Source organism: Heterocephalus glaber, unplaced genomic scaffold (assembly GCF_053883595.1).
Source record: "Heterocephalus glaber isolate CG9 unplaced genomic scaffold, H.glaber_assembly_v1.0 deba00001004, whole genome shotgun sequence".
Lineage (NCBI taxonomy): Eukaryota > Metazoa > Chordata > Mammalia > Rodentia > Bathyergidae > Heterocephalus > Heterocephalus glaber.
Genome location: NW_028258179.1, coordinates 1,846,713 through 1,864,572, shown reverse-complemented (window position 1 = coordinate 1,864,572; position 17,860 = coordinate 1,846,713). Strand labels below are relative to the sequence as shown.

Sequence of the window (17,860 nt, the reverse complement as noted above, 5' to 3'; positions counted from 1 at the left end):
ATGTTGACAGTATTGAAAATTCCAACCCATCGATGTGTTACTACTTTTTTATCTGTTGTATAGGTTTTCTTAAAATTCTTTGTCATATTTTGTCATTTTACATCATGAGCACTCAATGGGGGTAATATTATCTCTGAGGTTAGAAAATTGTTCTTTTAGGTATCAAAATAATCTTAGCTATTTTAATGCAGACTCACAATACATAAAGAGATGTGAATACTCTTGTAGCACTCAATTTTCATGGTGAGAAAGAGCCTTTCCCTTATAACAATGAATAGAATTTAGGATCTCCCCTAAATCCAAGAAAATCTCATCTCAAAATTCTCAAATACATCTACAAAGACCATTTTTTTTCCACATAAGGACACATTAACATTTTCTGGGGATAGGGATTTAAATACATATTTCAAGAGGCCACTACTCAACTCACTACATTTGCCTTATTCCCTATGCCAGTATCACTTTCCTAGTTGCCAAAAAAAATTGCTATAAAGCAGATAGCTTCAAACAACAGAAATGTATTATCTCACAGTTTAAAGGCCAGAGTCCACAATCAAGATGTTGACAGGGTTGTTCTCCCTCTGGAAGTTCTAGAAAAGGCCCCTTTTTTTTTGCTTTGTATTTCTTTTTCTTTTTTCTTTTCTTTTCTTTCTTTTTTTTTTTTTTTTGGTACCGGGGAATGAACTCGGGTCCTTGTGCTTGTGCAGCAGGCAGCAAAAACACTGAGCTAAAAGCCCTCCCCTGTATTTCTTTTTATATCTGAGGATTTTTGCATGGGACACACAAAGAGTTAAAACTTCACTTGGCTTCGTATTTTTTTAAATAACTTTATTATCAAACACACACATACAAAAATTAAAACCATTCAAAGAAGAACAATGCAAGGGGGAAAAAAACTACAATAATATTCAAATACAGTAGAACTCAACCAAAACAAAACTGAAAAGCACTTAAACATTTTTCCATATAACTTAAAAAAGCATCTCAAGCACCAACAAGACACCAGAGGATGTGATTTGTCTCAGAAAGATCCCCAAAACCAACATTGAACAAATAATGATCTGGAAAAAAAAACTCCAGTTAGCAGACTCCACATAAGCCAAACTTCTCCCTAATTTAAATTTCGATACAGTCATATGACACGTGATAGAAACACAATCTGAGAAATGTGTTATTAGGCCATTTCATCCATGTGTATCCTTAATTACACTTTCAGTTTCTCACACTAGAGAAACTATTCGGTATTTACACATGTGTGTCCTATTTATTTCACTTAAGAGGATGGCCTCAATATGCATCCATTTAGCTATAAATGACTCTAGTTTCTTGTCCTTTATGGCTGAGTAGTACTCCATTTTATTAAAAAACCACATCTTCTTATCCAGTTTCCAGTTGATGGGCACTTGGGCTGTTTCCAAACCTTTAGCTATTACAAACTGTGCCGCTATAAACATGGATGCACATATATCACTGTGGTATGATTCTTTTAATTCTTTTGGGAAGATATCCAGCAGAGGGATAGCTGGGTCAAATGGGACTTCTAGTCCTAGCTCTTTGAGGTATCTCCATACTGATTTCCATAGTGGTTGCACCAGTCTGCACTCCCACCAACAATGGAGAAGGGTTCCTTTCTCTCCACACTCCTGCCAGCATTTGTTATTGGTTGATTTCTTGACAGCAGCCACTCTTTCTGGGGTGAGGTGGAATCTCAGTGTTGTTTTCATCTGCATCTCTCAAATGACTAGTGATGTTGAACATTTTTTCATATATTTATTTGCTGCTTCTACTTCTTTGTCTGAAAAATGTCTGTTCATTTCAGATGCCCATTTTTGAATTGGGTCTTTGAATTTGGGGGGGGGGTCTGATTTTTTTAAGTTCTTTATACATTCTAGATAGTAGTCCTTTGTCTAAGGTACAGTTGCTGAAAATTTTTTCCACATTGTAGGTTGTCTCTTAGGTCGGTTGGTGGTTTCTCTTACAGTACAAAAGTTTTTAATAAGATGAGATCCCAGTTGTTGACTCTTTGTGCAAGTTCCCATGCCACTGAGGTATTGTTCATAAAGTCTTTTCCTATACAAATATCTTCAAGAGTTCTACCTAACTTATCTTCTAGCAAATTTAATGTTTCTGTCCTAGTATTTAAATCTTTAATCCACTTTGAATTTAATTTAGTGCTTAGTGATAGATATGGGTCTAGTTTTAATCTTTGGCAGGTTGAAATCCAGTTTTTTCAACAGCATTTATAAAATAGGCTATCTTTCCTCCAATGAGGATGGTTGGCTCCTTTGTCAAAGGTGAGGTAGCTGAGCATGTCTGTAGTTGTTTCTTCTTCTAATCTATTCCACTGATCCTTGGGTCTGTTTCTTTGCCAATACCATGCTGTTTTTAATCACAGTAGCTTTGTAGTATAGTTTCAAGTTGGGGATTGTAATACCTCCAGCCATATCTCTGTTACCTAAAATTTCTTTTGCTATTCTAGGTCTCTTCTGTTTCCAAATGATTTTTTGGATTGTTTTTTCTGGTTCTGTGAAATATATTGTTGGAATTAGAATTGGCATTGCATTAAACCTATATAATAGTTTTGGAAGTATGGCCATTTTCACTATATTGGTTCTTCCTATTCAGGAACAAGGGATGTCTTTCCATTTTCTTATATTCTCTTTGATCTCGTTTTTCAGAATGCTGTAGTTTTCAGTGTACAGGTCTTTTGCTTCCTTTGTTAGATTGACTCCTATATATTTCTTTTTTTTGGATGATATTGTAAAAGGAATTGTTTCCCTAATTTCTCTCTCAGTGAGTCTATTATTTGTATATAAAAAGGCTATTTTTTTGAGTGTTGACCTTATATCCAGCTACTCTACTGAATCTGTCAATTAAGTCTTTTGGCAGAGTATTTTGGGTCTTCTATGTAAAGTATCATATCATCAGCAAATAATGACAATTTAACTTCTTCCTTTCCTATTTTTATTCCTTTAATTTTTTATCTTTTCTAATTCTGTGGCTAATGTTTCAAGAACAATATTAAATAGGAGTGGCGATAGTGGGCATCCTTGTCTTGTTCCTTCATATTTTTAAATAAATTAAGTTACAAATACTTTGGCTAAGTTACATAGAAGAACTCCAATGTATATACTGTATCTTAATCTTGACTGACTAAATTTTAAAACCCAGTATAATTATTTAAAATGAATTGTTAGATTCAACTAACTATGAAAAGAAATAATTCGTGGGTTTTCCATGGAAAATTTCATCTTCATACTTAGAAATTGCTAATTTAGATTGTCAGTGATCCAGTATCTAAATTTCCAAGAAACAGTAAATTTTCATCAAATAGACTTATGATTCCATTTATTGAAGCTTCTAATTTAACTAGTGCCCACCAACTCATATTTATCTCAAGTAATGTTCAATATTCCCTAATTGCAGGGGATTTAGAATCTGGTTAATGTTCATCATCAAGAAATCAAATAAAAACAAATGCTGGAGAGGCTCTGGGCAGAAAGAACACTTCTTTATTGTTGGTGGCAAGGTAAGCTAGTACAACCATTATAAAAATCAGTATAGAGATTCCTCAAAAAAATAAAAAATAGAAATTCTGTTGAACCCAGCTATTCCCCTTCTAGGTATCATCCTGAAAGAGTTAAAGACTTCATATTACAGTGGAATGTGCATATCCATGTTTAGAGCAGCACTATTAATAATGACTAAATTTTAGAAATGGTCTCTGTGCCCATCAATGGATGACTGGATAAAGAAAATCTAGTATTTATATACAATGGACTACTTTTCCATAAAGAAGGATAGACTTAAGTTAATAGTAGGGAAATGGCTGCACCTTGAGACCATAATGTGAAGGGAAATAAAACAGACAAATGAGCTTAAATATCACATGATTTCTCTAAGATGGAAACCCAAAACCTAAATAAGTAAAGATCCAAATAAAAGACAGATACTAGGAAACAGGGAGATAGATCATTTGCAAATGGGAAGGGGATCAAAAGAGGAGGAAGGGGAAGAGGATACAGAAAGAATTAAGATGTGTTATATACATGTCCAACTCTCCATGAGGAACATAATCGTTATTTACTACAAATATGTACTAATACAAAATAAAATTGAAAAAAAGTTTTTAAACTTAAAAACATCACACCCCACGGAATGTTTAAATACATTCAACTGTCCCATTTCCCCTTCTTTCCTCTGACCGTGGCTACCAGAATTGCTCCTAGAAAGAATCAGCAAAAGCCTGGGCTTTCTCAGAGGAGCAAAGCCTTGGGAACAGTACAGTTCACAGCTTTGTATTTAGAAGCTCATGTATGTTGCTCTTCTAAAAAGTATTCATGGGAACAACGTTGGATTTCAGGTTGCAGTTCATCTCAGTGTGAGGTATGCACATTGGATTTCAGCATCTACACCTCCCTGGCCTTGGAGAAGCAGACCACGGTGACTGCGACTGTGGATGACAACCAAGGACAGGGGCTTCCTGTCAACACTTGGGTGAGTGTGTGGCCTCAGTCCCCGGACACAGAGGTGTGTGTTCAACTACCTATAGATTATAATACTACTACATGTGTTATGCATACTACTGTATATATATAGTACATATATGCACACACAAACTTTTAAAATCAGACTTATTGAATATAATTCACATATTGGAAACATACTTTCTCATCACAGGTCTATGAATTGGGGGGCAACATACAGGAGGTGAAAGGGTGATCACAATATCTGGCAAATGTTTAAATTCAAAACACTACACTAAAAATGCATTCCCATTAATCCCCCTCACAATACTCATTTTTGCTTCAAACACATTTATCCCACCCTTCTTGCCACTTTTTGAAGCAGTCTGGAAGTCCTCTTTCGTAAGTGTCTTTAGGAGGTGTGATCAAAATTGTGGTGAATGGCACTGCTGAGTACCATCAACAGAAAAACAAGCTGGTGGAAACATCATAGCTTGTCTTCATCCATCTTATTCACTGAATCTAGCATCATGCAGTGTCTGGCTCTTCCCCAAGTCAACATGACCATGGAGAGTAAACAGTTTGGATTCATTCAGGAGGACATCAAGGGAGCCATGGCAGTGCAACTAAAGACACTCACAAAACTGTCTCACTTTCAGAACTGCTTCAGAAAGTGGCAAGGACAATGGGATAAGTATGTTCAAAGAAAGGGGGTTATCCTGAAGGAATTAACAGCAGAGTTGTCATTTACTGTAATAATTTTAAAATATTCACCGTATTTTTCAATCACACCTTATAAAGCTGAATAACTGGGGCCGGGGGATTTAGCTCAGTGGCTCTGCCGCCTGCCTCACAAGCGCAAGATCCCAAGTTTGACCTCTGTACCAAAAAATAAAAAAATAAAAAATAAAGCTGTGTAACTGCCATACAACAAAGACAAAGAACACTTCCCTCACCCCAAGCAATCAGTGCCCTAGCCCCCTTGCCATGGATCCCTTCTCCCCATCCCTAGTCCCCAGCAACCACAGATCCATGTTGTAGCCTATAGTGTGTCATTTTAGAATACCATAAACAGAATAATATAGAGAGCCATTTGTTTCTGGTGTTTTTCATTTAGCAAAATGTCTTAAATCGAGTAATTTTGTATTGAGAGATATAAAGATGCTGAAGTCAATGTAGATTGTATTTCTTTAAAATTCTTTTCACTAAACAGGTCAGAGAAGGAAACTGTTGTGTAGGGCAGAGCCATAAAGTTTCGTTGAAGTGGTTTTTATTATCCACCATTCAAGGGCTTTTCTTGCCCTAAGGTTCACTTTTATTAAAATTTAGTTCACAGATTCCATAAACTTTCCCAGTTTCTTGGACAGAAGAGTCAATCTTAGCTATCTTTAAAAATATTCAATACAAAATGTTTAGAATATTGAGTTATCTTCTTTTAAAAAAAAAGAAAGACTGGGCCGGGGATTTAGCTCAGTGTTTTCACCGCCTGCTGCACAAGCACAAGGACCCGAGTTCAATCCCCAATACCAAAAAAAAAAAAGAAAGACAAAAAGAAATCATTTAAGAAAACAGAATTAAATGAAATACCAGGACATTTTTTAAAAATCTGTTTTATCTTCACACTGGCTCAATAGAAGAAATAGGATCCTTATTTAGAAATTATTAAAACTACGATTCAAATGGACTCAATACTCTTTGAGGTCACAAAAATCAACTGTTGCTTTCTAAAATAAAATTAAATTCCAGATTTATGATCTTGCTTCCAAGTTGTTCTGCAGTTTTTCAGAAATTATTATGTATGATATGATGGAGAAAGAATAAGTTGAAGTCAGCAAAATCTGAGTTTCAGTCTTGATGTTGATCACTGACTTTAAAAATTTCAAATGAATAAAAAAATAGAATAATACAATAGAAGCATCATGTGCTTGTCCCCTACCTTCAACCCTGATCAATGTAGGGCCAGTCTCATTCTCCACTATCTCCCGAGAAATCCTTCACCCTTGTCCCTGGATTATCTTGAAGTAGACCTTTTTTTACTATCTCAATTTTCTCATCAATAAAATAGAAGCCAGATATGGTGGGAAATGCCTGTCATCTAGCACTCTGGGAGGCTGAAGCAGGAGGATCATGTGTCACTTAGTGGCTTAGAAAGACTCTGTCTCAAAATTTAAAAAAAAAATTTAAAAGGCTAGAGATGTAGCTTAGTGTGAAAATTTTGAGTTCAATCCCCAGGACTGCTGAGAGCCGGGGGGGGGGGGGATATGTTGGAGCAGCTTTATAAAGTCTTCCACAGGTTAAATGCTAGCCTCTAACACCATTTCTGGTCCATGATGTCCTCGATACACAGACAGCTCGCTCTCTCTCTTCTCTCTCTGAACTGAATAAATAGCATGTATACACATCAGTCAGCATGGTTAGGGTGCACTTACAATTTATAAGGACTCACATTAATCATCTCCAGATATTTCCTTTGCTTGTCCTCAAATCCATTATGTCTTCATTTCAAACCAGTGAATTCCTCTGAGTTAGACAAGGAGCAGAGATGAAAATGATTCATCCATCTACCCTTTCTGCCACTATTCTGTATGATCTGATCTAAGCGCCTTATTTATTGGCGAATCGATACGTTGTGATGAAGGAGAGGAGTTGTCAGGCGAGCATCAAAGGCCAGGCGTGGTGGCGCAGGCCTGTGACCCCAGCTCTGAGCGGCTGAATCAGGAAGACTGCAGTCCACACCCAGCCTGGACAATTTACTGATTTAGCAAGACCCTGTCCCAGAATAAAAATGATTTGAAAAGAAAGAGCTGAGGATAGGGCTCAGTTTTGAAGGCCCTAGGTTCACTCCCCAGTACCACAATCAATCAGCCAGTCAATCATAAATCATTCAGTCAAAACCTGGAAAAAATCAGAAATTTGACAGAAATAAATCAAGCTTTACTTTGTGACAATTCAAATCTCTTCACCTTCCCAACTAAGAGAAATATGAGTTTAAGGTACTCCTCTAAGTGTTTTCTTTGTATTTCTGTCCTATCTTCTTTTTTTTTTTTGGTACTGGGGATTGAACCCGGGACCTTGCACTTGCAAGGCAGGCGCTGGAACCACTCAGCTAAATCCCTGGCGCCTGTCCTATCTTCTAATCGATGCTGACTTCTTCAACTTTAGAGCAGGTTTCCATTAGGTTCTTCCGCAGAAAATAATTTAAAGCTCAGGACCTGAAGACTCCAGTGTACCCAAGTACCAGAGCAAGATCACCCTAAAGTATGCATTTCAAAAGCCTAATGCGAGACAAACCCTCTTCCCATAAACTATTTCCCTGGACTCCAAAAACAAACTGTGCTATTGCAAATCCCTGGCCTAAAGAGCATGCTTCTTAAAAATCGATGTTTGATAGGAATCTAATTAAGTATGCTTGAGTTAAACTTTTTAGAGCCAACAGTACAGAGGCATATTGATTAATACCCTGAATCTCAGTTGGAATCTTCACTTATCATTGACTCTGCACTTATGATATTCTGTGAATAGGATGTCAAATGACACTGTAAAAGGTTGGAATCTAAAAAATAGAAAATACAGACTGTCAGCATTTTCAAGTGACACAGATTCGTCAAAGGAGGCTGCACTGAGACATCCTGAAGTCTCCCCCCCCCCGACCCTTTTTTTTTACCATTTCTCAAATGGTTGTTACAACACAGCTTGTTTATGGATTTCCAACTTAAAAAGGAGCAAAGTGATCTTAAAAGAAGGTTTCAAGGCACATCTGGAAAGGTGGCTGAGAAATTAGTGAGAAAGACTTATGAGCAAAGCTCAAAAAAAAGCATTTTTACTTCATTTAGAAAAAACCGAGTTTAGTAATAATCTTTAAATACACAGCTAATTGTACATGGAGTAGTAACTAAGAACTATCTTTACTGAAGGTATAAGAATACACTGTGATATCCTGATGACGTAAGATACATTTCAAGGGGGAATCTTATTTACAAAAATAAATAAAATCCATAACTCTGAGTATGAGGGTATTGGAGGTGGTGGGTAAACAAGTATACAACATCTAAAAAGAAGGTTAATTTTTTAATTGGTACTTTAGGTAGATGAAGCCATAACCCCACAGCTTTCATGGCCGAGCACCCAGCTACGGTGAGCTGTTATCCACCTCTCCGTTCCTCTCACTCTGCCCGCTTCCGCCTGCAGGTTACAGGTGTAGCCTTTGCTTCAGGGAGCAGACTGGGCTAGCATCAGTGCTGACCCCGCACCCACTTGATCTTCTGGCTGTCTCCATTCTCCTCCTTGCTGAAGGGTCTTGAAGGATAAGATAGGACAAGCTGCTCTTGCTACTGAGTTTGGAGGTGAACATAGAAAAGAAAAGGCTGGGGGCCAGGGATTTAGCTCAGTGGTGCCGCTGCCTGCCTCCCAAGTGGGAGGTCCTGAGTTCAATCCCTGGTACAAAAAAGAAAGGAAGAAAGAAGGAAGGAAGGAAGGAAGGAAGGAAGGAAAAGCAAAGGCTGGCATGCACGGGAGAGCCTGGGGCTGCCAGAAACCCCAGCTGCTGTTCTATTCTGTCCCTGACGTCCTCCTGGGGAAGAGCGTGACCCTTCCTTCCCAGTGCTGTGGTAGCCACGCTGCTCAGCCGCCCTGGGACCAGCTGATGGACCCTAATTGCATGCTCCATTAGATTATCTAGCTAGGATAAGGGGTACTTTAGTCTGCCTTTAATTAGATAAAACTTAGAATCATGAAAATGGATTTTTTTCATTGTAATTCCAAAGGACTTAGCAGGAAAAGGACACTGCACAGAAAGATTACCTCCCAAAAAGCAAAATGAGGATGTTATTATAGTAAGTGCATGAAATGGGCATTTGTTGGGATATAAACAGTCTCACGTTTATCAAAATTGATGTTATTTTATTTTTTAATTAACGTAACATTTGTACTTAGGGTGTACAGTGTTGTAACCGAACATATGTGAATCGGAATGAAATATGAAGCTATGGTGGGGAGGCTACCAAAGAAGACCAACCTGAGGGTGCTGAAGGAATTCACCCTGAGAATTTGCCTCCAGAAGCCAGCAGTCACAGAGTTCTGGAACCCAAGTCTCACAGCCAGTATTTGTTCTAAGAGATTTAAAATGTAGCAAAACATGGCCCTGACTGGCAGTGTCCTCAGGTGACCTCTGGAACAATGCCCCTCACTCAATCCAGGAACCAAAACATTGCCACAGATGGAATTCTACTGAATATGAGCTGATGATTTTTTTAAAAATCCAAAATCACATAAGGTATCACGAACAAGCCAGCTAAAATAATAAATAACATGGTCAGACCAACAGAGATCTGAGGAAAGGAAGTGTCAGCACTAGAAAACAAAATAAAATATTTATACACAAGAAAATAACAACATAAAACCGGAATATGATACATTATAAGTGATCGTGAATTTCGAGAAAAACAGAACTAATCAGAACTAGAAGTTTAATAAACATTATGAGAGCAATTTAGATATGCATACAGGAAAAATTATTAAGTTAGAAGAAATCACCTAGATTATAGAACAGAGCAGTACAAATAGAAAACTTATTAACATACATGGAGATTAAAGGGATGAACACATACTTACTTGGAGGTGCTTGATAAGATAATAGAGATGATAGAGAGAGACATAAATATTCACTGAGACTTTTTCAAAAGAGAGAAATTCACAGATTTAGGAAGTCAAACAAACCTCAAAACGATACGTGAAAAGAAATGTATATGTAAACACACAGTAGTGATGCTGTAGAGTATAGGCAGAGAGAGAGAGAGAGAGAGATCTTAAAAATAGCCAGAAGACTATAAAGTTATCAAGTGTATCACCAAAGAGAAATGACGATTAGTTTGACCAGGGACTTCTCAACAGTGCACAGTGGAAGCCAGAAAAACAATGGGACAATGTCTTCAGAATGTTGAAGGAAATAATTGCCAGCTTGGAATTATATACGAGAAAACCACAGTCGAAATAGGAGCAATATAAAAATATTCTCAGACTAACAGAAATCGAGTATGTATGTGTTACCGCCAATAGACTCTAACAAAAGCAATTTGTAATAAGGATGCATTTAAGGAAGGAGGAAAATTACCCCAAAAGAAAGGTATATGATGCAAGAGGGAATGTGAAAAAAGGTAAACACATGAGTAAATCTAAACAGTGACCGTGAAGACAATAACACTTACATTCTGTATCTTGATGAGATTTTTTAAAATATAATATTAAAACATGGGATAATAATAGCCCATGTCAGTAGAAGAACATTTAAAACTAAGGAGTTTTGTGCAGTTCTGGAGAAAGTAAGAGATGTTGATTAGACACTGTTCGGTGATGCTATGGTTTGAACGTGTCCTTCAGGTGTTCCTGTGCTAGAAATGTAGTCCCTGAGCTCGTATGCTGATGGTATTTGGAGGTGGACTCCTTGGAAGGAGACCGGAATGAGATGAGAGCATCAAGGAGGGGCACCATGATGGCATTAATGACTTTAAAAGAAAAGGAAGAGAGAACCAAGCCAGCACGCCTGCTCCATGGTGGTATGATGCCCCTACTTCATCGTCACGCAGTAGGAAGATGCTCACCAGATCCACATGGATGCCAGTGCCATACCCTTCAACATTCTGGCCCCAGAACCATGAGCCAAATAAACGTTACTTATCTGTAAACTCTCTGGTCTCAGGGATTTTGTTACAGCAACAGAGAATGGATTAAAACAAGTGGCATACCAAGGAGGAGGGGACAAACAGCACACCTGGAAGAGAAGAGTCCTTCATTACCACTGTTTTTAGCATTGCTGATGTATAGCAACAATAAAATGCAGACCATTTTTTCATCCGTTTTACTATTGTTTTTAAATTCTCTACAGATAGTACCCCGCCCCGTTCTTCCTGTATTCAGAGCAGAGTACTCTGACCACCACCACCCTTGATATGACACTGCTTTGTTTCGCTAATATGTTAACATTTCGAGGGAAACAACTAAAATATCAGAAGTAGATTACACAATTTCTGTCCAAGAAAGAGGAAGGAGGTATGTAATATGGAAAACTATTTATACAACAATTCAAGAAAGTAGAGAGGAATTTAAAAAGGAGAATGGTAAAAATAAAGGCAAAGAAGTCATTCATCACTAAAATGGTAAAAGCACTGCTACAGTAAACTAAGAGTTTACAGGAAGCAGGAATGACAGAAGAACTCATTAAATGGGATCCACAAACAGAACTAAAAAACACCAGAATCTAGAAAACTCTATCATTTTTTTCAACAAATAAAATTAATGGGAGAAAGAGAGATAGTGTTTTAAGGAATCTGTCAGTCAGTGTCAATATGTGACTCCTATTTGAATCCTGACCTATACAATAAAGCTAAAAATGCACTGAAAACTCAGAGAAATTGAATCACCAGCCAGATGATATTAAGAAAGTGTTATTATTTCGGGGTGTGATAGTTCGGTGGTTATACTTTTTTGAATCCTTTTTTTCTGCTCTAATCCTTAATATTTTATGATTTGAAGATTCTGTTTTTAACAAACAGAAAGGTAAAAATGTTCACCTAGGAATCAGACATAGTACATACACTCTTTTGGTCATTCTAAATCATATTTAATCTACATGTAATTTGGAATATTCCTTCCTAAATATGTTTGTGACTCAGTAGAGATATTATCTGTTGTCTTTTCATACATGTGATCTTATGAATCTCTTGACTTTGTAGCACTTTGAACTATAACACATATGGAGAGGAGTGCATAAAATAAATGTACTGTTCAACAAATAACAAATCTTTATAACAGTTAATTATACGATAAATACCCCACTGCTTACCACCCGGGAAAGAGAACACTCCCAATACCTAGAAACCTCTTCCTTGCTCCTTCCTGAGCACACATCTGATCTTACCTTTTAAAATTACATATTCAAAGAGTAGGCATTCTGTTGTAGGTTGTTTTGATTAACATTGTATGTGAGATTAAGTCATTTCTTCCTTTTAAAGCAAAATTTTTGGAAAAATTGTATATATCCCTACCTCTAATTCTTCTTTTCATACCTTTTCACCATTCCTATCAACCTTTTGTTCTCAGTCCTCTGCCTGTCACGTTCAACACTGACGTCACCTTGGCTAATCAGGCAGTCACAGCCATCAGGACTCACCTACTTCACTTGCTCTCTGTCCCCGAGGAGTCTCGTATGACTTCAAGGACATCACACACTCTTGACTTCCCTCTAACTCACCCACTGCTCCTTTCTGTCTCCTTTGCTGTCCTCTCCTCTCAAAGGTTTTAACCTTGGACAGCCTTAAGGTTAAGTCCTTGAAGCTGCTTTCCCTCCACATTGTTTGATTTCATGCAGTCTCTACATTTGTACATAGATGTCTCAAAAATGATAGCTCAAGCCTTGATTTTTCCCAAACTTCAGATCTCATCTGCCTACTCTTCTGCATTTCCATTTGGATGTCTGTCTAATAGACATCTCCAACTCAACATGTGCCAGATGGATACCTCTTCTTGCTCTCCTTCCCCTTCTTCTTTTTCCTCCCCCTCCTAAATTGCTAAGACTAGGCTCCTCCTTGCTAACTTGCTAAGACTGTGATCCTCCTACTTCAGCCTCCCAGAGTGATGGGATTAGATATGCCTGGCTTCAAAATACAGTTTTAATTCCTGTACTTGACTGAATAAATTACGTAAAAACCAACAAAATCCAAATAGCCTTGATCATGCCATTCAATTCTGTACTGGGGTCTTGCTAGCTGTGCCCATGCTTGGTGTGTTGAGCTATGACTGAAGGGTCGTGTTCTATTAGATTAATAAAATAGGCTCCAACACTGGCTGCAGGAAATACACCCTGGGGATGCACAGAAGGGCAGTTTTCAGAGACGATGGGGTGATCCACCAAGGGGAAAGTTTTGGTCCCCAGAGGCCTGACCCTTTTCTCATGATGCCACCATTCCAAGTGTTTCAAAGGGTTTATTTGAAAACGAAAATCTCTCAACTTTCAGGAAAGACAAAGATTAATGTGGTTAAAAAAAAAAGAGAACACAAAAAGTACTTTTTATAGGCTTATACTTTATTTTATGAGGAAATTTGGACAATATTATGTAATTCACAACATAGAGGTAAAAAAGAAAAAAAGAGAGATTGCATGCAGAGAAGGAAAAGTAGAACAGAGGGGACTGAGTGGCAGCCAATACTCTTCACCTAGGACAGGTGGCTCATTTAGCCGAGGTCCAAGACTTTTGAGGTGCTGGGCTCAAGCATACTTTTTCCAGGAGATGATTCCTAGCAGTTTGGAAATGTTTTGGGTGGAAGGACTTGAAACACTGAAGAAAAACAGGATCAGGGATGGAAGAATGTACATGAAGAAGAAAAGGATGGAAGTCTGACAAACTAATAGTCACCTGCTACCCCAGCCCAAAAGCTGAGCGAGCACCTAGCAGCAGCACTGCTTCCTGCAGCCGCACTTCTGCTGGCAGCAGCAGCTCTTCTGCTGGCAACAGCCCTTCCCACAGCCGCAGCCACGGGAGCCGCAGCCACAGGAGCGACAGCAGGTGCGGCGGCAGCAGCAGACCACGGGGGTGCTGCAGCAGCCCCCACAGCACCCGCAGCAGCAGGGGCAGCATCCAGAGCAGCAGCCCACGCGGTAGCACCTGCAGCTGGTGCAGCTGGTGCAGCCACCGCAGCCGCCACAGTCGCCACAGCTGCCACAGCTGCCACAGCCACCGCTGCAGCCACCACAACCCCCACAGCCACAGCACCCCATGGTGTCAGTAGAGAGGACTCAGGCGAGGCGAGGAGCGGAGAGAGGACTCAGGAGACAGAGGGAGTCTGGCGCCCCCTGCTGCTGGGGCCCCTTATGTACCAGCTGAGAAAGGGAAGGGAAGCGACCCAGGGCACATGACCTCCCTCTCTTCTTTGTTGCCGCCAATGCAGTTTCCGAACCAGGTTGTTAGTGATCTTCCTTGTTTACAGCCTTCCCGACTTCTTTTCATTCAATGCCTTTGCTAATATTACCTTTTCCTTTTCATCCAATTTAGAAATAAACCAGGAGACACTAACATTTGTCTTCATTTTCATTCCCACACAATTGAATCTTTTAGATTTTGAATTAAGTAGAGACTCTGGGTTGCTGCCAGCTCTTTTTCATTGCTCAGTGGTCTTCTCTGCATGCATCCAGTTGAAATCACCCTCTTCACAGAAACACTTAAATCCAAAGGAAAATTATGAGCATCCAAATGGAACACATTGTTTTGTTTGTTTGGTTGGTTGGTTGGTTTTTGTTACTGGGGATCAAACTCAGGACCTTGTGCTTGCAAGGCAGGCAGCGGCAGCACTGAGCTAAATCCCCAGCCCTGGAACACATTGTTTGTTTGGGGTGAGTATGTTCCCTGCTATATTTCCCCAAAACAAAAATTCATAGGAAATGACACTATTCTTTCTCTTTTTAAGTGCCCTTGATTCCCTATTAAAAGCCTGGATGCGATGTTCCATTCCCTCCTCACACTCTACTTCCTCCCTGACAGGTCAAGTTCGTAACCATGCATTCATTTCCACAGGGGCCTTCTCTGCTTAGTTCCTCACATGTGTGACTCCAGCTCTAAATGTCCTCCAAAACCCTAATCTCTTCATAGCCAACCCTTGGCTCCATGTTCTCCCCTCTGGGGTCCCACAGGTACCTCCAGTGTTACAAGCTACACGCTCAGGTCAGAATTTTCCCTACTTGTTCGCCAACCCTCCACCAAACAAAGTGTTTCCTCCTCTGCTCCTGCTCCATACACGGTCGCTCCATGACAGTCACCTTTGACTCCTCTCTCTCTCAGTCCTGTGTCTGCTCTCGCAAATCCTGTTGAGCTGTTCTCCTCGGCAGCTTTGATTCTTCCCACACATGCCCACCTCCACGGCATCCCCACTCAGTTCAAGCAACCCCAGAGCCCTTTCAAGCGCCGTGCAGTCCAAATACCACAAGATGGGCTGGGGTCGCCAATACGCAATGGCATTCACGCCAAGGGACTTCCAGCCTCTCCTCTTGCTGAAATCCCTGGAGTACACCCACACTGGGCTGGGAAAATGAGCCTGTTACAGAACGAAGGGTGGAGGCTCTGCCCACCAGGAAAGGCCCTGATGACTGTCCCCTGAACTTCCAGTGGTGGATGCAGGACCCCACCTCAGCACGCCTGGAGGAGAGTGCCACTGACACTTGAAACGTCTTCACAGGTGTTTAAACACCCGCTTGTAGCGGTCCCCAAACCCCACCGTGAGCCACAGGGGTGCTCTTCCTCTCGCAGCGGTGCACTCCGCCCTCCCCACCGGCCCCTCCCTCAGCCCTCGTCGTGCCATCTCCACCTCCAGCACCCGGAGCCTGCGCCTGCGCCTGCGACAGCCCAGGTTGGACTCTTTAGCCCCAAAGTGTGTCTCTCACACATCCGTCAGTATTATCCAATCATGACCAAAAGTAATGCCTTACCCCAAGCAAAACATACCAAGGATTGCGGCGCCGACGTGGCGGCTCCTGCAGTGATTGACCCGGGCTTTTACAACAGCCCTTAGGTGTGCAGCCGGCGAACCACAGAGGTATGCTGCGAACAGAGAGGTACGAGTGCACATTCCAGCCCCTGATCCCACTGTTCTGTAAGGGTGAAGAGGGAATCCGGCTGCGCCAGTGACCTTGGAATGTGTCCTTCCCCGTTCACACCCTGGTCACCAGTGTCACATCCCAGGCAATCTCTCTGAGGTCAGGGATGTGCCTTCAGCTTCGCTTACCAACGTCACAGAAGCCCAAGGTCCACCTGCTCCCGGCTCCTGATTCCCCTGGGGGTTCGGAAGCCCCGACCCTGCTCACACCCACGGGCCTGTATCTGGGCACTGTGGGGAGAGGGAGAAGGCTGCCCATTACTTTGACAGCTTTCTCCTGTCCTTGGCTCTCAGACTGCTGCCCCGGAAGTTTTTGCTTATACTAGGCGATACTTTGAGGAAACAGCAACACTGAAAATGTGTAGATGACAAAGAGATCTGAAAAAGGAAGTAAATAAAGGTTGGTGAGAGTCTTGCGGTGTAGCACAAGGTCAAATAACAACAAGGAAGCGGTCATGTGCCCTCCCCGCTCTCCTCGGAGCTGGTATATAAGGCGTCTCCCAGCAGCAGGGGGCGCCAGACTCCCTCTGTCTCCTGAGTCCTCTCTCCGCTCCTCGCCTCGCCTGAGTCCTCTCTACTGACACCATGGGGTGCTGTGGCCGTGGGGGTTGTGGTGGCTGCAGCGGTGGCTGTGGCGGCTGTGGCAGCTGTGGCGACTGTGGCGGCTGCGGTGGCTGCACCAGCTGCACCAGCTGCAGGTGCTACCGCGTGGGCTGCTGCTCTGGATGCTGCCCCTGCTGCTGCGGGTGCTGTGGGGGCTGCTGCAGCACCCCCGTGGTCTGCTGCTGCCGCCGCACCTGCTGTCGCTCCTGTGGCTGCGGCTCCCGTGGCTGCGGCTGTGGGAAGGGCTGTTGCCAGCAGAAGAGCTGCTGCTGCCAGCAGAAGTGCGGCTGCAGGAAGCAGTGCTGCTGCTAGGCGGCTTCGGGCTCTGTTCCTGGGCAGGGGCCGCAGGTGACTGCCACGGGTAAGTTTCCTTTCTGTCCCCTCCTCTGGTGCAGGTCATGAGCATGACCCGAGCCTGTCACCACCCATGGGAGTCTCACATTTCTGCGGTGGCCTGCTCCTGCCACCACTTAATAATCACCAACCGAAGTACTAACTGTGAAGCCCTCCCTGTGGATCACCAACCACCTTGACAGAATGCAGTCAAGAGAGTCACTGTGACACTTTCTGAAAACGCCTCTTTGTCTTAACGTCCTGTTTTTGCCATTGCATGGGCACATCTGGATACACAACTCTTGTCTTAATAAATCACACCAGATCAGCCTCAAGGAGAAATCTCTTGTATCTCTTATTCACTTTCCATTATCTAATCTATCTTTGCATAAGGAAAAACAAGTTTTCACTCAACCAATAAGGCCAATGTTACATGTGCAAAGAGTTAAAAGGTAAATCTATCACTTCTAATAGAGGTAGATACATTAGTGATGAATAATCCCACCGGGAGGTCTTCCAGGCATTGGGAGTGTGTCCTAGCATGGGAAATGGAACTGCAGCCCCTCTCTTCTTCTCTTTTTCTCCTAATAACCAGAGGTGAGCAGTTTTACCCTCCCACATGCTCCTCAAGCTGCCCTGACACAGGGTAAAGCTCACAGCCATGGGGCCAAGGAGGACTACAAAGTCTGAAACCATGAGCCAAGATGAAGCTTGCTCTTTATAAGCAGACTACCTCAGACATTTGTTACAGTAATAGAAAGCTCACACTTGCCCGCTGAAGGTATCCAAATGCATAAAAAAATACATTCCGAGCTACCTTT

The 17,860-nt window shown here is 41.4% G+C and overlaps 2 protein-coding genes across 2 annotated transcripts; one reads left to right on the top strand and one right to left on the bottom strand.

Annotated features, from left to right (window-relative positions):
- Positions 1 to 13,521: 13,521 nt before the first annotated feature.
- Positions 13,522 to 16,298, bottom strand: LOC147828546 (uncharacterized). Its single transcript, XM_087209326.1, has 2 exons — positions 15,953 to 16,298; positions 13,522 to 14,675 (listed from the first exon to the last, which is right to left on the bottom strand). The coding sequence occupies exon 2, from the start codon at positions 14,233 to 14,235 to the stop codon at positions 13,906 to 13,908; it is 330 nt and encodes a 109-aa protein (XP_087065452.1). The 5' UTR covers positions 14,236 to 14,675; positions 15,953 to 16,298; the 3' UTR covers positions 13,522 to 13,905.
- Positions 16,299 to 16,642: 344 nt separating this feature from the next.
- LOC147828545 (small cysteine and glycine repeat-containing protein 7-like) lies at positions 16,643 to 17,034 on the top strand. Its single transcript, XM_087209327.1, has one exon. The coding sequence runs from the start codon at positions 16,689 to 16,691 to the stop codon at positions 17,016 to 17,018; it is 330 nt and encodes a 109-aa protein (XP_087065453.1). The 5' UTR covers positions 16,643 to 16,688; the 3' UTR covers positions 17,019 to 17,034.
- Positions 17,035 to 17,860: the final 826 nt, after the last annotated feature.

Bases quoted from the DNA above. Each gene is read 5' to 3' on its own strand.
- LOC147828546 (XM_087209326.1), bottom strand. From the start codon at position 14,235: ATGGGGTGCTGTGGCTGTGGGGGTTGTGGTGGCTGCAGCGGTGGCTGT.
- LOC147828545 (XM_087209327.1), top strand. From the start codon at position 16,689: ATGGGGTGCTGTGGCCGTGGGGGTTGTGGTGGCTGCAGCGGTGGCTGT.